Source organism: Dasypus novemcinctus, chromosome X, assembly GCF_030445035.2.
Source record: "Dasypus novemcinctus isolate mDasNov1 chromosome X, mDasNov1.1.hap2, whole genome shotgun sequence".
NCBI classification, from domain to species: Eukaryota; Metazoa; Chordata; class Mammalia; order Cingulata; family Dasypodidae; genus Dasypus; species Dasypus novemcinctus.
In genome coordinates, this window is record NC_080704.1 from 186365176 (window position 1) to 186389851 (window position 24676).

Below are 24676 nucleotides of genomic sequence, written 5' to 3' on the forward strand. Positions count from 1 at the left end.
TCTTCCCCTGGCTCCGCCCCGCCCCCAGCCCCTCCCTCCCCAGCTCGTCGCCGGTTCCGCCCCGCCTCCAGCCCCGCCCCCAGCCCTTCCCCCGGCCCCGCCCCGCCCCCAGCCGCGCCTAGTTCTGCCCCTTCCTCTTCCTCCCCCGGCTCCTTTTCTTCCTTCCCGTCCGCCCCTCCCGGGCCATGGGCCCCAAGCGCCCGGGCTCAGGCGGTCCGCTGGTGCGTCAGGGCCTGGCAAATCGGCAGCTTCTCTTAGGGAGGCTGGGCGTGGCGTGCGTGCGTATGTGCGTGGCTGCGCACTGCAAGACCGCGTACTGCATGCGTGGGTACGTGCTTACGTACGGCCGCGTGGAGAAGGGCGTCGGCGGTTGGGCGAGCGTGGCGGAGTGGCGCTGCGTCCCGGCACCCCTTTCTCCGCGGTCCACGTCGGGCCCTCGCCTGGCGGTGGGAGGCACCCGTCCTGGCGCCGGGGAAGGCGGGGTCTGCCCTGCCCTCCGCGGGTCAGCAATTAACTGGCTGCGGAGTTTGGGACACGTGCAGGGTGGGCCCGAGGCTTCCCGTACCTGCCCCTCCTCCCCATCATCAAGCCTTCTAAAGTGTCCGCACCGGTGGCAAACGTCTATATGTAGAAACGCAAGCGTCCCTGTCCTCACGTACTGGTCTGACCTCATACTGAGCCCTTCCCGCCTCCTGCTTGGCTGTTAGGCTTGGAACTCACCGAGGCCCGAGGCTGTGCAGTGCTCAGCTCTCCTGTCTGTGGCACTGCGCCCAGTGTGGCTTCTCCAAGTGGTTGAATCAAATTAAACTTAGTGGAATGGGATTATAGGTCATCAAAGGCGAATCATTGCCATGTAACAATGGAAGGAACAGTATCATTTTTCTCTTCTTGAATCTGGGTCGGTGCTCCAGCTACAATTTGGCCCACCGACATGAAAAGGTTTTCTGTGCTGCTTCTGGAAATGAAAGAGTACAACAAGGACTAAAACCTGTCTTGGGAAAGGATTTTCCACCTCTGGCTTACGCCGATGAGGTGTGTGCAGAGTAGTGGGTTAGGAACAACACAGACTCACAATTCACATCAGATTGTTTATTTACCCTCATGGGGTTTTGGTTTTCTTTATTAAATCAGAAAACAGGTTGTTACAAAATGGCCATCTTGGTCAGTAATAACCAGTGGCCTGTGAGTTTAAGGAGCTGGATTGTCCTGGAAATGCTCACAAAGCGTGCAGTGGTAATCTGAGGGACTCTCCCGCTGCTCCTCTAAGGGCTCATCTGGAGACATGACTGCCATGGCAGCCAGCAGGATCGAGTAACAGATGTTGAACAAAGAAATTATGGAAACACTGTCTGGGTAAACCACAGGGCCCGGGGGCGGTGCCTCCGCCCCTGCAGGTTGGGTGGGAGCCTGGGGTGCAGACCTAACATTCTGGGAGGTGCCTTCCCCACCTGGGATATTCGGCTGACTGGGGAGAGTGCTTCCCATGGGAGGCCCAACTATGCTGCTCACAGCCCAGATACTAGAGAACATGACGGTTGAGGTGCTACTGGGTCCCTGGACATTTGGAGGGTTGACCTGGGGAGTTCTTCTGGCTTCTTGCATGGAATTATTCTTGTGGCTTCTCGGAGAGCGTCTTGTAGCAGTAACCTGCTTCTTTCTTTTCGAAGTTGGCCCAGAGTTCTCTGGCTGAGCATTATTTTTGAAGTTGCCTTTTCTCTGAATGTTTCGAAGGAGCAGAGAGTTGCCTCTCTTAAAATTGGAGTTGCGGTAGATCTGAAACAAAATTAAATATTTTAGTCATTCTGGGATAAAATATTCATTTTTTTAACTAGAATCATAAGTCTCATTTTGCATGGAGGAAATATTTTTTGTTCTGAAATTGCTGGCAAGTATTTCATTATGTCCTAGAACGTGAACTCATTAAAGATAAATATTTTCATAGTTTAAGGAGTTTGTGTGTGTGTGTGTGTATTAACAGGCCTGTTGGAGATTTTAGTCATACCTGCAGATTATCTCTGAGGGTTGTACTTTCATCAAAATCTATACTTTCATCTGTCCATAATGTCTCATGTCTTTAAAAAAGTTCTCTATGGAAATATAAACTCAGTATATCATTCATCTTGGTATTCTATGAAGCTATTCAAGTAACAGAAAATGTAAGTAAAAGAAGTACTTTCTACTTTACCATCACTCTCTTTGTCCCTGGAGCATGATCTGAAGAATCAGTTTGGCCTATTTTGCTGAATCCATAGAGGTTAAGTTGTCGGATAAACCCCTTCAAGCTGTCTGTTTCAAAAAATCTGTCCGCGCCTCTCCGTTGGAGAATTTCCATTTGGAAAAGGTCTGCCTCGATGATCACAGTGTCTCCACTGTCGTTCCAGCGCACAGACTTGAATGCGTTGTTCTCTGCTATCATCCAAAGCTTCCTTGGGAAGGCGAGCCCAAGAACATTATTGTTTCCTTCCACACTTGCTGAGCTTTGGTTTTGGTCCTGTGGTTGCGGGTTGTCTAAGGATCCTGGACCTTGGCTCTCAGCTTGGTTACTGTGCCGGTCTGGAAACTCCCTGGACTCCACATTCGGACCAGATGAAGAAGTAGATGGGGCCCTTCCTTCTGGCTCTCCACCAACAGATGGGGCCAGCCTGACTTTACATCTCTCTTCACTATTCTGAGTAGCCATGAAGCTACACTAGCATCAGGAGCACTTTGTACCCAGGATCATATCACTGTCGTGTTGAGTCAAAAATGCCTTCTGTGAGCCCCGGGATGCCCAATATATAGTGTCCACAAAATTCTAGAGCTTCGGTAGTGGGGCAACCAGCTGCTTAAGTCATCATCCTCTTTATTTGTCATATGATGTCACAGGCAATCTGGGAGAGGGAGCCCTAGGAAAGTGAGGGAAAGGGTATTAATGGGAGGGCCCCAGCTTCTCTCTTTTCTAAAACTATATGAAAATATGGTTCCAGTTCCCAAAAAAAGGCCCCCATCTGCTGACAGGCACATGGTTTTCATAGGGCCAGACCCTGGATGAGTGAGAAACAATAATCCTAGCTTCACTCCCACACTTAAAGACAGGCCTGTTGATAGCCTCCTGATTTGCTCATGGACCAGCCCGATTAGTCCTAGGTTGGGTACCGCCAAGATTGCGCAGGTCAAATGGGCCTCTGGGTGACTCTGTACCCAGAGATGATGGTCCATGAAGATGGTGGTCCCTACCAGGCTGGTTGGCCTAGTCTCAGCCAATAGTCCCCCTCTTCTCCTTCACCCCCATTTCTCCTTCCTGCTTTGGTCTCCCTCCTCCAGCTGCTCATGCCAGTTAGTTGCTCTCACTCAGGCCCAAGTAAATGGTTGTGTTTCATTGCCACTTGGTCAAGTTATCCCTGAGTAGGACTGTGGTGAGTGTGAGGGATGCTTTCCTCTCATTCCTCAACCACAGTGGTACCCAAAGCACCATAGGTTTCATGATAGGATGACCACATACTCTGCTGCACTTTTGCTAGAAAGGAAGCTATACCTGTAAGAGAACAAAAGCTCACCCGATTGTGGAGGAGAAAATAATTTTATTAATGATCTTGCAAGGATGGATAAAATGGCTGGTACAACAAACAGCAAGAATCACTAACATTTGTACCCTAAACCTAACATGCAGTTCCCTCCACTGTTCACCATTGATTAGGTATTCAAGGGTTACAGCCTATCCGACAGGTCACCCAGTTCCCACTCTGAGCCCCTACTCCCCATTCCCAAAATTCCGGCAGGCTGAACAGACTTGGCACTGCTTTCACTCCTGGTGCCACTTTTAAAATTTGGCACCATTTTCACTATTGCCCCCTTGTTTTGGCCCCAACCCGGCTTCTCACCATTGGCCACCCTTACATTGGCCCTCCCCTTGCTTTGGCCCCATCCTTACTTTTCTACCATTGGCCCTCTTGCTTTGGCCCTGCCCTCACTTCTCACCATTGGCCCTGCCCTAGCTATGGTCCCGCCCTCACTTGTCTACCATTGGCCACACTCACTTTGGCCTTGCCCTCCCATTGGCCCCACCCTCACTTCTCACCATTGGCCCCCTTCGCTTTGGCCCCGCCTTCAATTCTCGCCATTGACCCCCCTCGCTTTGGCCCCACCCTGGCTTCTCACCAGTGGCCGCTCTCCTTTTTTCCCTACCCTCGCGTCTTACCATTGGCCCCACCCTCTCTTTGGCCCCGCCTTCACTTCATTACCTTTGGCCACCCTCACTGTGGCCCTGCCCTCACTTCTCACCATCTGCCCCCTCACTTTGCACTCGCCCACACTTTGGCCCCTCCCTCCCTTCTCACCACTGGCCCCCCTCACTTTGACCCGGCCCTCACTTCTCACCATTGGACCCCTCACTTTGACTCCGCCCTTGCTTTAGCCCCACCCTCACTTCTCACCATTGGCCACCCTCACATTGGCCCCCTCGCTTTGGCCCCGCCCTCACTTCTCACCATTGGCCCTGCCCTAACTATGTCCCCACCTTCATTACTCACGTTTGGCCCTCCTCACTTTGGACCCGCCCTCACTCTGGCCCCACCCTCGCTGCTCACAATTGACCCCCTTGCTTTGGCTCCCCCCTCGCTTCTTACCATTGGTGACCCTCGCTGTGGCACCACTTTTCAAATTCTTGGCGCCAAAGGCACTAGAAGCACTTTCCCTCACTTCTCACACTGTAGAGCCGGCTCTGACTTCCCCTTCACATGAATATTAAATTTAACCCTTTCCTTACACTTTGGAGGCTCCTCTTGAGCTCTACTTGGCTCCAAATCTCATCCCTTTACAGTTCACGACAGGATTTTCTTTATATTCCATTTCTTCCCCAGATACTGTTCATATTGCCCATGACATGGTTACTTTTGGAACACCTGCATTTGACTGTCCTTTTCAAATTACCTTCCCCAAACACTCAAGTTCAGTCAGTGAGTTTTTTATTGATGAACTTCCTCATAGCTGCCTCTAAAATGGCATTTCATTTTTCATTAGGGTGGTTTGGCTTCTGCTCAGCATACTGTCTCACCTGGCTCTCCACCCAGATTTCTGGCCTCCCACTTGCAAGCTAGGCCTGCTCTGAAACATCTCCTTTTTATTTTTTTTAAACATTTTATTTTGAGGTGCTGTGGATTGAACCTGGAACCTCATATGTGGGAAACTGGTGCTCAACCACTGAACCACATCAGCTTCCCTGAGTTTGTTTTTGTTTTGTTCTGTTTTGTTGCCTGTTGATATTTTTTTTCAGGAGGCACTGGGAACTGAACCCAGGACCTTCCATGTGGGAGACAGGAGCTCACCCACTTGAGTCGCATTCACTCCCCAAAACATCCCCTTTTAATTACATAATTTTAGGGTTTAGTGTACATTTTTATGACATAATGCATTTCACTGATGCACCACTGTGCCAGCCCCACTCTCCATGACCACCTTGTGTCCTTCTCCTGCCATTACTGTGATGGAAGGTACATCGAATAATCTTGTTCAAACTGTCTTTGCACTCCCCTTTTAGAGACAAAGGGGCTGACCCACAGAGAGGGTAAAGGATGCTCCTTAGTGGCAGAGCCGGAAAAAGGACCCAGGATCATTTCAATCCAGCATCCTTTCCACTGTACTACTCTATCCTCCTATAGAGTAAATATTAAGAACAAAGTTAACCACATAGGCTGGAGAACATGTGTCACCAAAGACACTGTTGTATTATCTAAGGTCTAAGATGACTTTCATGTGGGTGTTTTCCCCACCCTTGCCGCTCAGATTTTCACCTATTTTCAAATACACATCAATGGGGTTTTTCATGTTGGCTTCTTTCAGTCATGTCTAGCTAAACAAATAGGATTGGGCACTTAGTCTTGTTTAGCTGTAAACTGATCAGCCTTGGTGAGAGGAAGTCCATGTTGCTGAGCCCATGCATAACCTCCATCCCTCTATGACCACTTTGTTCATGAGCCCATTGGGCAATGACAGGAGTGGCTGGGAAGAGAGACTGACTGGTATCTACAGAACAAGTCATCCTAACCACTTGATTTTTAAAATCTTCCTCTAGTGAGCATTCATGTGGGACACAAATATCTTCATGGTTTTTTGCCCACTCAGAAAGGTCTACACACATACCTCTTGCCCAGACATCTTTGTCACCAGTGTTTCAAGCCATTTGTAAACCAGTCCCAAGGTTTCTCTTCCTCAGTCAACTGATCATAGAGATCTCCCCAAGAGGTCACAGATGCAGCCTGGAATATGGAAGGTAATGTCGCAGGAGTGGAGACCATGGGCATTTATGCCACTTCCTTGTGTAACTTGTGCCCTTAGGGCCTGCTTGAGCCTGATCTTGTGAATAACACTTCCATTTTATAATGGATTGCTGTATTGCATGCCCAACTTTATGGCTAGGTGAGTCAGACAACACCCAGTTCATGAGGGGTAACTCATGTCTTATGGTAACTTGGTGGTCATTCAGTCTCTACGAAGCATTCAGTCTCTATTAAGGTCCAGTAGTAGGCCAAAACCTGTTTCTCAAAAGAAGAATAGTTATCTGCAGAGGATCGCAGGGCTTAAAAAATCCTAAGGATCTGAGCAGTGACTCTCTTATAGGGGCCTGCCAAAGTCTCCAAATAGCAACCCTATTTGTCTCTAAAACTTTCAGCACCAATGAATCTGCTGGTTCATATGGCCCAAGTGGCAGAGCAGCTTGCACAACAGCCTGGACCTGTTGCACAGCTTCCTTTTGTTCTGGACCCCACTCAAAGCGGAGAAATATATTGCTTCCAAAATCCAAAGAGGCCAACTAAGCAACTAAGCATTGTGCCTCTTTTTTGGTTAGAGGAGGAACCAGATACTCAATGTACTTCACAACACTGGATGCCTAGAAATTTCACCGAGGTAGAAGGCCCATGAATTTTGTTGGACTTATCTCCCATCTGACACGCACATAAATGCCATACCAATAAGTCTAGAGTAGTTGATACTTCTTGCTTATTGGGTCCAATCAACATAATGTCTTCAGTATGATGTCTTGTGGAAGGAAAAGGCCATCAAGGTCCCTGAAGATTAGATTATGCTATAGGGTTGGGGAGTGGATATATCCCTGAGGTAGAACAGTGAAGGTCTTTCTGGTGGTCTTTAGTAACAAGTATGAAGAAAAAGGCATTTGTCAGATTAACAGATTAATAGCTGAATACCAAGTACCAAGGGATATGTTGATTTGCTCAAGCAATGATATTACATCTGGAACAGGAGTTGCAATTGGAGTCACCACCTGGTTAAGTTTAAGATAATCCATTGTCATCCTCTAAAATCAATCTGTTTTCTGCACAGGCCAAATAGATTTGAATGGGGGTGAGGTGGGAATCACCACCCTTGCATACTTCAAGTCCTTGATTGTGGCGCTAATTTCTGCAATACAAACAGGAATACATTATTGCTTTTGGTTTAAAATTTTGTTAAGTAGAAGCCAATCTAGCAGCTTCTATTTTGCCTTACCTATCATAATAACCCTCACTCTACAAGTCAGGAAATGAATGTGGGTATCCTGCCAGGCACTAAATATGTCTATTCCAATTATGCATTCCAGAACTGGGGAAATAACCACAGACTGGGTCCAGAGACCCCCTGATCCCACTGTGAGATGGACCTGAGCCAAACTCCATCAATCACCTGACCTCCATAAGCCCCTACTCTGGTGGACCTCAGTGACATTTTGGGTCTCCTCGAATTAATGTCAGTTAAGAGTTAATGATAATCCCTGAAATGTCTGATTATTTCCTTTTCCCCAATGCACTGCCACCCAGGAAAAATGTCACAGGACCTTTTCGGGAAGGCTGGAAGAAAGATAAACAGTATACATATTTGGCAGTGTAACAGGGTCCTTCTGCAACAGAACTGGGCCTTCCCTTCATCCAAGTAGTTCTGGGACTGTCAAGAATCTCAAGTCTAGGAATTGACCGAGGGACTGTGATTCTCCGTTTTTGTGATTCAAGTTGGCGTTTTGTTCACTTGACCTAGAACTCTTCTACTTATACCAATCAAGTAAGAATTTAGTAGAATGCCCATTTTTTCACTTCTAGGTACCCCATGATCAAATAGCCAGTGCAAAAGGTCTTTGTCAGAGTGTTCTGATTTCTGATTTGGATCTGCTGCCCATTTTGATAGCCATGCCCACATTGTCTTGATTAAGTGCTGCCACTTGTCTTCTGCCAACCTGGGATCCAATCATCCCCACTGTGTTTAAGGATATAATTTCAGTGGCAGCAGTATCTGACCTACAGAGAAGAGCAACCACAGAGCTCTTTACCAATAATGGAGTTAGTCTCACAAATTTATTCCTTACAGTCCTGGTGAAAGGTGTATCATCCGTACATTCCTGGGGTGGATGAACAGGTTTTACATGTTAAATCCATTCTCACATTCCAATCATTGTAAGCCCTTGGGTCCACTCATCTATATTATCTGGCATTTCAGTTTCAGTTAATCTAAGCCACCTTTTGATCCATGCTTTTCCATCCATCCAAATTGTTAGGGCCCTTTCTAACCCTTTAGCTATAATATTGAATACAGAATCTTTGCCTAGTGGGCCCGTATCAATAAATTCAGTCTGATCCAACTTTATATTCCTTCCACCATTATCTCACACCCTTAATATCCATTCCCACACAGATTCTCCTGATTTATATCTACATAAATTACTCTTTACCTCACCTTTCGGGGCCTGTTGGGACTTCAGTCTAGTAGTATAGAAGAAAAGAGGGGTGATGGAGAAGGGTCATGACAGGAATTAGCAATGTCTTGCAAGCCAAAATTCACAATTCAAGGCATTCGGTTAGTTTCATCTGGTGAAACATGGTTAATCTCTTCAGATGGAGGTGTGAGGGTTATTTCCTCGGGGTAAGCTGTTACAGGTTTATCAGGCACAGCAGGGTTAATCTCTACAGGTGAAAGGTGAATGACTGATTCCTCAGCAGATTGAAAGTTGGGTGGCTGATTCCTCAGGGAAGGTTTAAGGTTGGGTGGCCTTCTCTTCATGGCAGACCATTACAGGTTTATCTGGCAAAGAAGACTCAGAAGAATCTATCTATGGTTTCAATGTCCCCATTCCAATTCTCAGGGTTCCACTCCTTTCCAATCAATGCCCTCAGTTTAACAGCAGACACCCTGTATATTTGAGAATTTATGTTGTAATTCATCCACTTGCACAATGAGACTCTGGGTCTGATTTACAGAAATCTCAAGTATGTAGCCACAAGAAATTAGTTTCTTTAAGGGCATGCACAGACATTTTCATGTCCTTCATGCTACACTTGAGCTGAGAATTTGAAGCCCTGAGCACATTCTTTTCTTTAACACTTGTATCCAGCATATTTAGGAACAACCAGCCAACATCATCATACTTTTTAACTCCACAAAACTCTGTTAAGGTATCAAATACACTGTCACCCAGAGCCTTGCCTCTTATAAGCAGTTGAGTAGTAGTATCCATTGTTGATATTTGGTTTCTCTCTCCTGCCTATTCACACCATGGACTATCAGTACTCTCTTGATCACTGGAAATAGAGTCATTAGTGTCTTTTAATCTAATCAGATTGAAGAACCAATTCTCTAAACCCCAGAACCAGCTTAGAAATCTCATCCTTAAGATACTGTTTTTCAGGAACCACTCCCAGTACCAAAAATTGTATTAGTAAGTGTAGCTCCAGAGAAACAGGCCCAAGAGAGGATGTGTGTGTGCATGTGCATACATGTGTAATTATTAAGACATTTATTATAGCAATTGGCAAGTCTGAATTCCATAGGTCACAAGTTGGGAATATCAAGAAAGGTTTTAGTGAATTTCCCCAGAAGAAGCTGACCTGATGAATTTGCTTAAAAATCCTGTTCTGACTGCTGAAATCATCACTTCTCCTTTTAAGGTGTTCAACTGATTGGCTAAGACTTCTCTCATTGCTGAAGGCAATCTCCTTTGATTGTAATTATAATCAGACATAGATGCAATCAATTGACTAATTATTTAAATCCACAAAAATGACTTATGGAATTTTTACAAAGATCTAAAGCAATTCAACAGAGAAATATGAGTTGTTTCAATAAATGGTATTAGAATAGGACATCCATGTTTAAAAAATGAACCTATATATAAACCTCACTTTTTAAAAATTAGATTTTTTTTAAAGATACATTAAAAAAATATAACATTTTTTGTGATCTATGTAAGAGGTTCACACATACCCCACCCCCACTCCTCTTTCATCATTGTGGCACATTCATTGCATTTGGTGAATACATTTTGGAGCACTGCTGCACTGCATGGATTATAGTTTACACTCTTCCCCAGTCCATTCAGTGGGTTATGGCAGGATATATAATGTTTGTGGCCCAACATGTGTTCTATCCTGGAGAATGATCCATGTGCCCTAGAGAAGAATATGTATGCTGCTGTTATGTTCTATATATGTCTGTTAGGTCCATTTCATTTATTATATTATTCAAGTTCTGTTTCCTTATTAATCTTCTCTCTAGATGTTTTATCTTTTAATGAAAGTGGTCTCTATGAAATCTCCAACTCCTATTGTAGAGGTGTCTATTTCTCCCTTTAGTTTTGCCAGTGATTGCCTCATGTGTTTTGGGGCACCATGGTTAGGGGCATAAATATTTATGATTATTTCCATGCCAGGATTTTCTCATTTATATATGTTTTAATTTCTCCTACATTCTTGAATAGACTTAGCAAATCCAGGTTTGACAGCCTAAAATTATATGGAAAGCCAAGAGTTAAACATTTTTTCTCTTTTACTGTTGAGATCTTTCACATTTCCAGGAAGATTCCTATGCCAGTGCTGTGTTATCTTGTTCCAGATCACAAAATAAGATGGAAGGTTTCCCAACTTGTTTTACAAAATAAAATTCTACCCCTGTACTGGATAAACAGCAATAAATGTGTAATCAACATCATTCATAAACTTGATTTGGAGGCTAACAAACCTTCTATTAAAAGGAGCAACTTTTGAAAAGTACCAAAAAGATTTATATCTAAGTCACTCCTATAGAATGGGAACAAAGGGCATTAGCTGCTATATCCCCCAGTCCCAGCCTGACCCTCCAATACTTTGATCTCTGACTTCCCTCTTCAATCACAGAGTGGCAAATGGGCCTGGGATTTTACCAGGGGCAGGGGAAGCTTCTGGACGAGGCTCTCAAATGTCCTCTGGTCCTAGCAGGAGTTCACCTGTGGTGGTAATTCTGGTCTGGGCTCTCGCTTCCTCGTCTCTCAAAGCATCTTCATAACATGGAAAAGCACTGGGGACAGTATTATTGATCTTGGCCAGAAGCTCCAGGACCTCCATCTTGCTGGTTTTGGCGTGCGCCCTGTGACCCCACAGGAACTCCTAGCCTGCAGGCTTATTGCCGGGTACCTGCCGGTACAACAGGTACTTCTCCCGCTCCCAGTCTCTGGTGAGTAGCTTCCAGGGCTCCCCGTAGCTGAAGTGCTCCCTCCCTGGATACATCCCCATCACACTCAGCACTTCCCAGATCTCCTTCTCAGGGACAGGATTGCCTTGTAGGAAGATCACACCCAGGACCGTCACCAGGAGGCCAGACTTGGGCATGCTATGACCATCACTCAGGGTCCCATCGTAGGTGAGGCCCAGCGTGCTGACAAGGACATAGCACTGGCCGGCAGGATCCACTTTCTCCACGTCGATGCCAGAGACCAGCTGCAGGCCCTCAGAGGCTTCCCCAGAGACCATGGAGAAGCTGTCCTTGTCCTGTCTAGGGACCATCTTCAGCATTTCTGCCCCTGTGATGGGCTCCTTGGTTTGATACTCGAGGAGCAGGAACTTCACCAAAATGGCCACCTCCTTGTCTAGCAGGACTCAGGCAAGGACTTGGCATGCAGAAGGCCTGCAAGGTGCTCCGGGCCTCCTCTTCTTGGCCCCGTACACCCTCAGGGTGTGACCTCCCCTTGCCTCCTGGCACTGCCTGGGCCTCCTCTGCTTAGCTGACCTGAGGAAATCTGCCTCCAACTAAGGCCCAAGTGTCCTGGATCCTGGAGTCCCTGTAAGGAGAACTGAGGGGCACCACAGGCTGCCGACAGGAGGCGGGCAGACAGGCTGCCGACAGGAGGCGGGCAGACAGGCTGCCGACAGGAGGCGGGCAGACAGGCTGCCGACAGGAGGCGGGCAGACAGGCTGCCGACAGGAGGCGGGCAGACTCTGTGGGGTCCCCGTTTTTCCCTGGTGGGTGGTCCCCACAGTGCTCACTCAGGGTCTTCCCTTTCCCTGGCAGGGCCTGGGCGCATCCACAGGAGTCACCTCCCTGACACTAATGTGGATGAGGAGAGGCGACTCCAGGACCAGCCACACCTGCCCAAGGCCCCCAGGGGTGACAGCAAGGGCTGGATGAGCTCACCTGGAAACATGGATGATCCTGAGACTGTTCTCACTGCTGACCTGAGACGGGCCCCTGTGACCAAAACGCCCCTCCCCCAGGCTGCCCAGATGGAAGTCAGGAAGCACCACGTGTGTCCACACAGCACTGAGGCTTCCAGGAACGGATCAGGTGCAGGGCGGAGCTGGGCCGGTCCCTCCTAGGGTGAGGGGACCACTAAGGGCTCCCATAAGAGCCTCCCTCGACTGGGCAGGGCCAGGGGCTCCACCCTGGGCTGAGCTGTGTGGCTCCTTCACAACACGCCCTCACCTCCCTGAGAAAACCCTGGTGGGAGTCAGGGAGCCAGGACTGGTACCAACGCACAGGGTCTCCAGGGCGGACAGCAGGGGCAGCGCTGGACTCTGAGGGCCCCTCCGTTCTGGGTGGTGCACCCTCAGTCCTCTTTCCTCATTTCGACTCCTGCCTTGCCCCCTCCCTCTGAGTCCTCAGTCTCCCCCAGGCCAAGTCCTCACCTCTTCACCCCTCACCCCCTTGCTGCATTCAGCTCACAAAAGGTTGGCTTGAAGGGAAGGCAACACAGAAATATAGGTAGAGACACAAGAGGGGAGACAAACCTGGGGCCAGGGTTTGACCACAGCTTCTGGAAATGAGAGCCTCCACCCTAGTTTCCCATCGCATTTATTGGGAAACTACCAAGCAGCTGTTTGCTATCTGAACTGCAACATCATTTACAATAACAGGCAACAACTGCAACATCTAATAACTGCTACATTTAACAGGTGTAACATTTACAATAACAAACAGGTAAGCCATTTTCCCACAACACCCCCTCACCCCTGAGGCTGGAGTGGGGGCGGGGCGTGCTCAGCCTCTCAGCCCTGCCTGGGGTCTCCCAGGGTGGACAGCAGGGGCAGCACTGGACTCTGAGGTCCCCTCCGTTCTGTTCTGGGTGGTGCACCCTCAGTCTTCACTCAAGAGGGTGCTCATTTTGGTTCTTGGCCAGTTGATTCAGTGTTGCATGTCAGGTGCACCCCTCCACTTTTCCTTGTCTGATCCTCGCCCACTGGGAAGACTTGCAGAGAAAGACCTGTGTCCCCGCCCAGATGCTAGAGGGGGAGCTTCAGTGCCCACCTTTCTGTGAGAGAATAAAACCACATTTTCTTTGGGTGTCTGTACCAGGCAGACTTAGACTTCAGAAACTTTTTGTCCTGAAAGTTTTTATTGTATCACAAAGAATGAGCAGCACCATTTTGCTGGGGCTCCTGCTTTTTTGAGTTATCAAACTTTGCATTGTCCAGTGCCATGAATTTCACTTTTAAATTCTCATGCATAGAGATATGTAAATTCTAACACCAAGTTATGTGTACAACATATATAGCATTTCATGCAAGAATACCTACCTTTACTATGTGCCATTTATTCTGATACCTGCCTTTCAATTTCTAATCCATTCTTTTTATTCTATTAAACTAGTTTTTTAAATGGCAGTCCTGATCCACAAAAGTGTTTTCACATGGTCATCAAACACTCTGCATTCAATATACTCCTCGTATTATCCCACGGCTCCTGGTAAATGTGGTCTGGGGCACTGCCTCTGTGGGGGGTGGGTTCCTCATGGTTTGTGTCTTAAATTTTTTTGAGTTTTGACATTGGTTTTTGCCCCCTTTATCCTTTCTGTACTTTTCCAGAGTTGATTTTTGGAGTGGAAGGCAGCAGGCCGAGGTTGATTGTCATCTTGACAGCTACTGGTAATGCACTAAATTTGATAAATAACTTAGGGACAGTTGACATTTTCACAGTATTCTGTTTCTCATTAATGAATATGGTACTTTGCTTGGACTTCTTACCTGAATCTATCAGGAATCATTTCTCACTCCCTCTGTAACCATCTTATATATTTTTGTTGGCTTCTTCTTAGGTAAATTTTGTTTTTTGTTTTTTTTGCTCCTATGAATGAGGTATTTTCTATTTCATGTCCTAATTAGTGCTTTACATAACAAGATTCTTGATTTTCCACTAGTGATCTTCAGTACACTACTTTCAGATACCAGTTATTCATCTGAGTACTGTATCTGCCTATTCCTTTGACTTTTCTAGATACATGATCACTTTTAGTTTGCCACAAGCTGCTAACACAAAAAATACCAGAAACAGGTTGGCTTTTATAATGAGAATTTATTAGAGTAAAATCAGTTCTGAGGCTGTGAAAATGTCCAAATTCAGGCATCAGCAGAGATGTTGTCTCACCAAAAATCAGCTGCTGGCAGAAATGGACTCCTGCCATGTGGCAAGGCAAAATGGCACTGGTTTGTGCCTTCTCCAGGCTCACTTTCTCTCCAAGCTCAGCTGTGGGCAGTCAGGTATATTGTCTTGCCCGGGGTCTTGTCTCTTCATCTTCTGGCTCCTCCACTGATTTCAGTCTCCAGCCTCTCTCTCAGCCTCTTGGGGTCTCTGTCTTTCTGCAGCTATAGGCAATCCTGGAGTCCTCTTTCACACGGCAGGGTAAAATGGCAGCTTTTGTTCTCAGTGTTCCTCTGCTTTCAGTTCTCTGTTTATAAAGGACTCTGGTAAAAGGATTAGGACCCACCCTGCATCCCACAGTCTAATCAAAGGCCTTTCTCTAATGTGATCTAATCAAAAGGTCCCTTATCTGAATCGAGCCAAATGTCCCACATGTAGGCTTACATGCACAGGAATAGGTTAGCTTAAGAACATAATTTTCTGGGTCCTCATAAGACTCAAACCAGGGGAGTCACCAAATACTATCTCTTTCTTTTCAATATTCATAGCTCTTGTTTATTTTAATATCCATAGCTCTGACTTTTGACCAGTGGAGTTTTGAATGATAGAGATGATAATATACATCTATGTCTTGTCCCTGACTTTAGTGAGAATGTTTTAAACATATCGTATTTAAGTATGTTTGCTATAGGTTTTAAGAATTCGAAAGTTCCCTTATGTGTTAGTTTTCCACAGCTGCTGGAATATCACAGACTAGGTGACTTAAACAACAGGAATTTATTTTCTCAGAATTTTGAAGGATAGAAGTATAAAATCATGGTTTCGGTAGTATCATGCTTCTCTGAAGTGTGTAGACTTCTGGTGGTGGCTTCCCAGAAATCCATAACTCACTCTCTGCTTCCATCACATGGTCTTCTGTGTTGATCTGACTCCTGCTCCTGGCTGCCTCTGAATATCCTCTGCTTGTAAGGACTCCAGTCATATTGGATTCAGACCCTCCAGATTCAGTTTGACCTCATCTTAGCTAATAGGGTCTATGAAGATTCTGTTTGCAAATAAGTTCACATCCACAGGGTTTGGGGTTAGGCATTGAACAGGTCTTTATGAGGGACATGGTTCAATCCATAACACCTTCTAATCTTAGTTTGCTAAAAGTTTTTACCTTGAACTCTTATTGAATAATTTGAAAGGCTTTTTCTGTACCCATTTCTATGATAAAATGTTTTTTTCTCCTCTGATCTGTTAATGTAAGAATCACAATTGAAAGTATTTTTCTAAAGTAGAATTATATCTTCACATCTTGTTTGTTCATTCAATTCATTGCTGTGTTGGATATGTTACTAATTTATTTAGGACATTTACTGTTACGTAAGTGGGCTTGGCTGAAATTCTTTTCATGGGAAGGGGGTCCTAATCTGGTTTTGAATCAAGGAGTGCTAGCCTGGCAAAATGAGTTGAATAGTTCCCCATCTTTTATATGCTTTTGGAAGTGTTTACCTAAGATGGTGATTAGTTTTCTCTGACTATTTGGTAGAAGCAGCCTCCCAAACTGCCTTGACCTGGAACTTTGGAGGGTGGCTTGTGCTTTGAATACAGTTTCTGTTTATAGCTGTACCGTGGTTTATTTACTCATTCATGTCTTGTAGGAAGTCTTGGTTGGTGATTATGAATAAACCTGCTGTAAACGTGCATATACAGATTTTGTGTGTGTGTGGACATAAGTTTTCAATTCACTTAGGTTAAACCTAGGAATATGATTATGGTAAGTCTGCATTTAACTTTATAAGAAACTGCCAACTGTCTTCTAAAGTGGTTGTGCCATTTTCCTTTCCCACCGGCAATGAATGAGAATTCCATATCCAATAAATTCCTGTTTTTTAAGACAACCCATTCTGTAGTATTTGTCATAGCAGCCCTGGCAAACTAAGAGAGTCTAACTTATCTCTTATAGATAATGCTTTTGCTGTTGTATCTAAAAACTCATCACCAAAACCAAGGTCATTTAGATGTTCAGTTTTCTCCTAGGAGGTTTATAGTTTTGTATTTTTTATTTATGTCTGTTATCTATTTTGAGTTAATGTTTGTGAAAGCTGTAAGGTTTTGTCTATGTTCATTTCTTCACATATAGATATCTAATTATTTAAGCACCATTTTAAAAAAATACTATACTTTCTCCATTTAATTGCCTTTGTGCCATGGTCAAAAATCAGTTGATTATATTTGTGTGGGTCTATTTCTGAGCTCTGTTCTGTTCCATTGATCTATGTGTTTATTCTTCAGCAATACCACACTTCCTTGATTACTGTAGCTTTATTGAAAGCTTTGAAATCCAGTAATGTGAGTCTTCCAACTTTGTTCTTTTTCTTCATAATTGTGCTGACTATTCCAAATGATTTGCCTTCCATGTAAACTTAGGAATCAGGTTATGTTATATCTAGAAAATAGCTGGCTAGGATTTTCATTGGAATTGCAATGAATCTTTAGATCAAGTTGGGAAGAAGTGACATACTAACAATATTGAACTTTTTTTTTAATTAATTTATTTCTCTCCCCATCCCCCCCACCACCCTGGTTGTCTGTTCTCTGTGTCTTTTTGCTGTGTCTTCTTTGTCTGCTTCTGTTGTTGTCAGCGGCATGGGGATCTGTGTTTCTTTTTGTTGCATCATCTTGTTGCGTCAGCTCTCCGTGTGTGTGGTGCCATTCCTGGGCAGGCTGCACTTTCTTTCGCGCTGGGCGGCTCTCCTTGTGGGGTGTACTCCTTGCACATGGGGCTCCCCTATGTGGGGGACACCCATGGGGCTCCCCTACGCAGGGGACACCCCTGCGTGGCAGGGCACTCCTTGTGCGCATCAGCACTGTGTATGGGCCAGCTGCACACGGGTCAAGGAGGTCCAGGGTTTGAACCACAGACCTCCCATATGGTAGACAGACGCCTTAACCACTGGGCTAACTCCGCCGCCCAATATTGAGCTTTCAAATCCATGAACATGGAATATCTCTCCATGACCATACTCAGGCATTTGTCATGCGTGTGTGCCTTTAACACCCTGGGCAAGGGCAGAGACCTTTACAAGAACTGCCACCCCACAGGATGTAGACTGCAGGGATTCCTGGGATAATACCTGCATTTTGGGGATCCCTGAGCTGTACTCATCAATTCCCTGAGAGCTGTGGTATGCCTGCTAGGCAGAGGCCAGTGGCCCTAATAGACCAGTTGGAATTGGCTGTTTCCTGCTCATGGGGCCCAGCCCAGAGTCTCCAGAGCCCCTATTGCTGGGTACACAGTTGCTCATACTCTCTTAGCCTGCCCAAACATAGAACCTGGGGCTGATTCTCATGTGCAGATTCCTTTATATGAAATTCTCTAAGAGTCCCTTCCCCATGTACGCGCGTGTGTGTATGTGTGTGTTTACGGGAGAGACATCAGCAGCAATTTCATCTCATTTTAGAGATATTGCCAACATCCAACGGGGGGGAGACGCGCTTCATCCCTGGCGGGGGGCATGCGCTGACGGCAAGGTCGGGGGTGGGAAGGGCAGGAGCAGGCGCAGGCAGGGAACTGTGCCCTCTGCTTCAGTGGAGGATGTTGTGGCAGAGATGAAGGCTGGGCAGAGGCCGTGGAGTCTGAGGCAGAGAGATGGCCCCAGAGGTGAGAAGAGGAAACACCTTTACAGCTGCCCAGCTAGAGAGATCCTGCAGCCTTTCCCAAGGGGGCTCCGGAGACAGTGGAGCTGGGCTTAGGCCTGCAGGTCTGGAGCCAGGCCCAGGGGCCAGGACAGGAAGCAGGGCCCCCCTGGAGGACTGAATGAGCAGAGGAAATGAATCCCTCGCCAGTGACAGGGGCTCAGCAAACGTCTCCAAGGGGCTAAGCAGAGAATCTATGAGGGAGAAGAGAGGGCCATGTCTCCTAAGGAGACAGGACTGGCCCCTGTTGAGAACTGGAAGCCAGGCCAATGCTCTCCTATTTCGGACGGGGAAAGGACTGTCCAGAAATATGGAGGTAGCTGAGGGGCATGTGGGGTGTCAAGTTCAGCCTTGGACATCAGTCCTTGGGCTCCAGGACCTGAGCTCCTATCCCACCCCACTCCACAGGCCACCCTGATCTCACCCCACTGACTACCTGCCCCCCCCCCCCCCGACTTGGCCAGCCCTGCAATGGAGCCTGGAAGCTTGTCAGGGAAGGAACTTGCTTCTCCCTTTAGGACTCAGTGCTTAGCCCAGGGCCAGGCAGAGAGGCCCTCACCACAGGTTAAGCCATACTAGGCCCTTCTCCATCTATTCCAGGGAAGCTCTGGCGGGCCTTGCTCGTCTGATCTTAATTATTATATCTGTGGGTTCATGTGTTCTTTATTTCTTTTTTAAACCATGATATAGCCTTTGGTGAGTTTCCTAATGGCTGGTAAACAATAATCATTGCTATATGAATAACTGACAAATCACTCTAATTATGAGTTATTATTGAAATAATTCCCTATGTAACACCCAGCCTTTGATTGAACTGACATCTTGGCAGGGTGAGAATGAGAGTTTGCTTTCTGTGGCTGAGCCAGGGAGGTAGGGCTGTGGTCTACCCTGATGGGAAATTTGAGCAGCCTAATGCCGTGGCAGATTTGGCAGGGGGGCAGTCATCAGGCCCTAGAACACCCCAGCTTCTCACACCGCCTTTCCTGGAGGTATTTCCAGGGTCTGGCATCCTTGGTAGAAGTCTCTTGTGGATATATACCATCTGGATCCTGAGCCAATCCTGACCAGGGCAGGGCAGCATGGACTGGAGTTGCCCAGGACCCATCAATGGACTGGGTCTGGCATTTTCCAGGTGCCCTAAGCACACCCCCTTAGAGGTTGGCATGAGGCCTCTCAGCCATGGTCTTGTTCTTCCCAGAAGCCCCCTGTTTCTCTGGCCAGGCCTAAGGTCTTTCTCTGCACTCCAGCCTCCTTGGCAGGAGCTGACATCCTGCCTGGCAGCCATCCCTGTGACAAATATGCTGGCCCTTTGTGAACAAGAGGTCCCTGGTCCAGCCTGGCCTGGGGTCCCAGAGTTGGGATGGGGCAGAGGGTCCACCTGCTCCTTGGGCACAATGCTTTGGACTGGCGGCCCCTTAGTGTGCATGACAGACAGCCTGCCCAGCCCAGGTAGCTTGTCCCAAGGGCCCTTGTGACTGTGCCACTCCAGCATTCATGTCATGAGCTCGCCCCAAGCACCTCCTGTCTGCCAGGCCCGAGGGACACAGGAAGGTAAAGGGGAGTTTCGTGGGACTCCTGAGCTGAGGCCTCAAAGCACAGAGGCCCAAGAGGGCACACCCGTGACTGCAAGTAGTCCTGGGGAGGGCAGATGGGATGGTCGATGGTGCTGGGGAGAAAGAGCATTTAAGAGGTAGGGGATCCCATGATGGAATGGAGACTGTGATCCTACAATCTAACTGTATTGCAAATGTATGAAACAAATGTTGCTTCACGTTGCCTTATTTTATGTGCTCGTGTTTTGTTTCCTTTAAAATCTAGCATGAATTCGGGTGAATCCTGTCCTGTTTCAGGGGTCAGTCCAGGGAAAGGAATTCTGTGATGAGCTCTCAGATCCCTGCCTGAAAGGGGGGCAGGTATTGCAACATCTCCACAGAAAGTTTATCCAGGATGTTTGGGAGCTGTTCAGTCCAGGGCTCAGTTGGTTGTCCCTGGTCATGTGGCTGATCTTAAGAGAGTGCTGATCAGCCTGGACAAAAGGCTTGTCCAAAAGGCTTGGCCATGCCCTTCTGACACTTGGGGGCACAGGAAGTTGAGGACTGCTGTGGACATTTTCTCCTGAAAGGTCCACCTGCTGACTTCTGTGCCTTTACGAGTGTTGTTCCCTCTTCCTGGAATCCCCTTCCCTCCTTCCAGGCCTGGAAACCTCTTATTTGTTCTTTCATATTCAGCTCAGTGTTTCCTATGGCCAGGAAGCAGATCACACGCAATGCAATACTTTGACTGTTCCTATCTATGTGTTCCCAGGGCCTCCCATAGCTCCTGGTACAAAGCAGACCTGGTAAACCCATGTTGGATGAATGCAGTGGAAGAAGTGAAGGTTATAGGCTGCCATAGTTGAAAGGGTACATTAAGAGAAGGCAGGGGAGGAAGGGGACATCTGACTAGGCAAAGGCAGGCAAGGAATGTGACAAAAAGCCAATGTGGAAGCACAAAAGGGTACGGGCAAGGAGGAAGTGGAGTCTCAGGAATAAGAGCAGGACAAGGAATGTGTCAGAGGGGGGTTGCTCAGGCAGCTAGTTGGTGACATCTAGCATGCATGTTCCTTCCTGTCCACCCCATGGGCCTGGCCATATACACTTAGCCTGGGTCTCCTCTCTGTTCTGTCCCCACAGGCCTCTGTCCAAGGTGGGATACTGAGCGAGGGGTTTGAAGTGAGCAGTGGATTGGCAGCAGGGTCTTTTGTACTTGTTGGTGAGGGGATGACAGGAACACCTGGAGGCTCTTTTATTTGCATGATAGTCCTGGCACAGCACAGGCCTGAGTCTGCAGTGAAGTCAAGGTAGGTACACCCACCTCTCAAAGACTAAGGATGTGAGGGCTTGAGGTAGTCCAACTCATCCTCTGTCCTCACGGAGAGGTTCAAATGCCCAGCTTGGCAGTTTTGCTTGTTAGACAACTGGTTTGTGTGTCAGTGTCTTGTTACCCTGTGGCCTAGTCATCTCTGGGGGAACTGCTAAAATTGAAGTTGTGGGCCTGCAAGGCGGTGGTTCAGGTCCAGGTCTCCCTAGGACCTTACCGAAGTAGCACCTGTCTCTTAAAGCTCTTAAAAGAGCCACAGTGGCTATTAGTGAAATGTCCAAGTCTCACTCTTCTTGGGGTGTGGTCACCTGGTAACTAAGATGGGGCTGGCTGATCTGACCACTGGCAAGTATGTCTTTCTAGCAGAGTGTGGCTCTGGGGTCAGGTAGACACTGAGTGCATCCTTGGTCTTCCACCTTCCCTAGCTGTGTGGGTTGGGGCATGTTATAAGAGCTTTTGGTGCCTTAGCTCTCTCTTCTGTATTGGAATGTTAATTGGTAATCTCCTCAGGGCTGGACACCAGATTCCACCTGGAGTGTGGGCAGATGAGCCTGGTCCAAAGAGTCTGGGACAGGTCATGGAGGTTCAGCAGCTGGCAAATGTGCTTCATGTTACTCATCCTAAAAACCGGCTTAGTTAATATCCATTCCCCAGTGGGTGTTGGGCAGCCTAATTGCTCCTTGTGTAATGTTTCAAGTATGACTGTCACAATTGTGATCCTCTCAAGCTGTCCCCAGGCAAACTAGCATAAAAGTGCCATTCTTGAAACTCTGCTATTGTGACAAGGTACAACTATTACCCATAATGATACATGACTAATGTTGAAGGTGGTGCTTGTTCATGAAAAACTCTTAAATGAGCTGGAAGTAAAGACTTGCTCTCCAATTCGAAGTCATTTGAATCCTTGAGGAGGTGGGTACCATAGAGGCAACAAACATTTCCTGAGCACCTAGCTTATACTAGTCCATGCATTATGCCCGCTAGCTCATTGACTCTTCCTTGGGAAGTACGTTTTATCATTTCCATTTGACAGAGGAGAAAAAATGAGGTTCAAAATTGTTGACCAACGATGATGGGCTTGGTAGTTATAAGTAGAAGGGTCCGGAGTGGGGGGAGGGGGGGGAGGTCAGGTGTGAGGTGAACACAAAGTCTAGGCAAGCATCAGAAGTATCTGAGCTACACTAGCCAGGTCAGGAACACTCTCAGATTTCCGGTTTGGGCACCCCACGTGAAACAGCCTGCTGCCGCCCTGACCAAGAGAGGTCACCTAAGAAGGAAAGGTGTTTTGCAGGGAAGATGACTTTGGTTCGGAGCAACCTGAATTTGGGACGTCTGAAGCTGGCCTGGGGCTTGGGAGAGAAGTTGAGATACAGACTTTGGAGTCACTGGCAGATATGACAGGCGAAGCCTGGAGTGAGCTCCCCAAAACGCCAGCTCTCCCCCGTGCGCGCCTACCACGCGAGGTCCCATGCTTCCTGGAGGAAACCTCCAGAAGGCAGCGCTGGCCAGGTGAGAGGTGTCCGAGAAGACCTCCCGCTCCTCCGGGAGCGCTTTCCACCCAGACCTTTACTGAGTCGGCTTCCCTGTTCTGTCGTAGGCCATAGGCCATAGGCCGAGGACCCGTGGGAATTTCGGGGGCGCAACCGTCCTGGAAGCGCTTCCCAGGCGGGGTTGGCGGCGCCGCGGGGGTGGGGCCCGGGCGCATGCGCGGTCGCCGTACGGAAGCCCGGAAGGAGGGGCGCGGAGAGGCGGCGGCTCGGGTTACCCGGGGTGGCAGCGGCAGCGGTGGGGAAGCGGCTCAGCTGGCACTATGACCTCGGTGTAACGCGCAGGTTGCGCGGCGCTGGGGGAGCGGGAGGGAGAGCAGGACGGAGCGGTGAAGTTCTCCGCCATGAACCTGAGGGGCCTTTTCCAGGACTTCAACCCGAGGTGAGGCACCGGTGACGGTCCCGGGCTCCGGGGAGGCGCGACAGGCGTGATGCTGCAGCCCACGGGCGCCGGGGCAGCTGCGGCCCCGGGACCCCGTCCCGACCCTTCCCACTGGGACAGCGGCTTTCCTGGAAACAAGTCGGCCTCCACGCCGGCCTCTTGCTCTTAACGCACTGGGTGCCTTCAGCCCACCGCCCCGCCGAACCCCCGGCCCCCGGCCTAAGGCATCCAGCCCTGAGCCCTTCCCTGACCGTAGGGAACCCCGTACCTCTTTGCTGTCCCTCCCTCGTTGTTTTCACAACTTCCACCTCTTGGTCCATCTTCTCCCCCTCCCTGCCCTTCATTCTCCGCGCCGGGCCCATCTCATTTGACCTAGCACCCCCATGGCACCTCCCACGCCAGCCGTTTCCTCCAGTTCCTCTCAGCCCTTGAGGTTTTCCTTGGACTTATGCCCATTCCTCCTTGTTTGCTTCTTTGTTGAACTGACACCCGAACATTGTTGAACCCTTGGAGTTGGTGTCAGGATACGATAATGCCTTACATAATACCCTTGGATAAGCACCTGATCATTTCTTATTCTCATCAGGCTTCTCTATAAGTTTACTTGCAGGAAGTAGATATCTCTGTCCTTATTTCCCAGATGGAGGATCCCAGGCCCACAGTGTGCAAAGGAAACTGGATAAGGGATCAAGTCTCTGTCCTTAGCACTTAGCACGCTGTCCTGTAACTCTCTCCTCCCTCCCCCAGGACTGTGAACTGAAGGGGAGGTCATCTCTTGCTCATCTCACTAGCCCCATGCCTACCACCATGTCCTGCACACATGTTTGTTGAACTAAACTGAGGCAGAAGACCTGGATTGGAGATCTGTTCATATGTAACTGGGTGATCCTCTTACCTTCTTTGACCCTTCTGAAAGATAAGGTGTTGGGCTAACTGATCACTTAGGTCCACAGCTCTATGCAGGAAGTATCTATTTCCCTCATTTGCTAGTGGGAAGCCATGCACTCCATAAACACTTCCTGAGCACCTTTTGTACGCTAGGTGTTTCTGACGCTGAAAGGTCCCAGTGCAGTGGTGATCAAGGCATTATATTTTATAAATAGATCATTACAGTACTGTGTAGTCCCGTACAGTGGGAACCTGATGGAGACCACTAACTGGACAGCTTGTTGGCACTGAAAGGAATTTTTGGGGGCGTGTGTACGTTGGGGGATGCCATCTCCTTAGGGATAGTGACATTTTAAGCTACGGGCCATTATGACTTCCTAGGTGCTTTTATTCCTCTTGTACTGACTAGAGTTCATATTCTAGTCTGAGGTGCCAATGTCGCTATCACAGTACAGTTATCATCTTTGTTGATCGTGAAGGCACACTTCATAGAGGAGCTTATATAGAGTAAGTAACAGAACTGTTGTGCCTTCCTCTGCTGCTCCTAGGAGTTAGGATGGATTTGCAGGGTAGCAGGGTAGGTGCTGGAGTTAGTGCTGGCGTTTAGGCATGCCTTACGCCTTACCTGTCTTCAGTGTTTGAGCAGGTGATAAGAAAGATAAGTAAAAGATGAACTGTTTTGTGTCCTTAGGCA

General features: G+C 47.8%; 2 protein-coding genes across 2 annotated transcripts in view; one reads left to right on the plus strand and one right to left on the minus strand.

Moving 5' to 3' along the window:
* Nucleotides 1–1074: 1074 nt before the first annotated feature.
* LOC111761236 (heat shock transcription factor, X-linked member 3-like) lies at nt 1075–23381 on the minus strand. The gene is made up of 3 exons (XM_023585314.3): nt 23363–23381; nt 2186–2885; nt 1075–1773 (listed from the first exon to the last, which is right to left on the minus strand). Exons 2-3 carry the CDS (start codon nt 2678–2680, stop codon nt 1189–1191), a joined length of 1080 nt encoding a protein of 359 aa, XP_023441082.1. The 5' UTR covers nt 2681–2885; nt 23363–23381; the 3' UTR covers nt 1075–1188.
* Nucleotides 22873–24676, plus strand: part of TMEM185A (transmembrane protein 185A) — a 61033-nt gene continuing 59229 nt past the window's right edge. Inside the window, exon 1 of the mRNA XM_004480854.4 lies at nt 22873–23094. Within this exon, the coding sequence (XP_004480911.1) occupies nt 23057–23094 (38 nt within the window). The 5' untranslated portion in view covers nt 22873–23056. The remainder of the gene's footprint in view (nt 23095–24676) is intronic.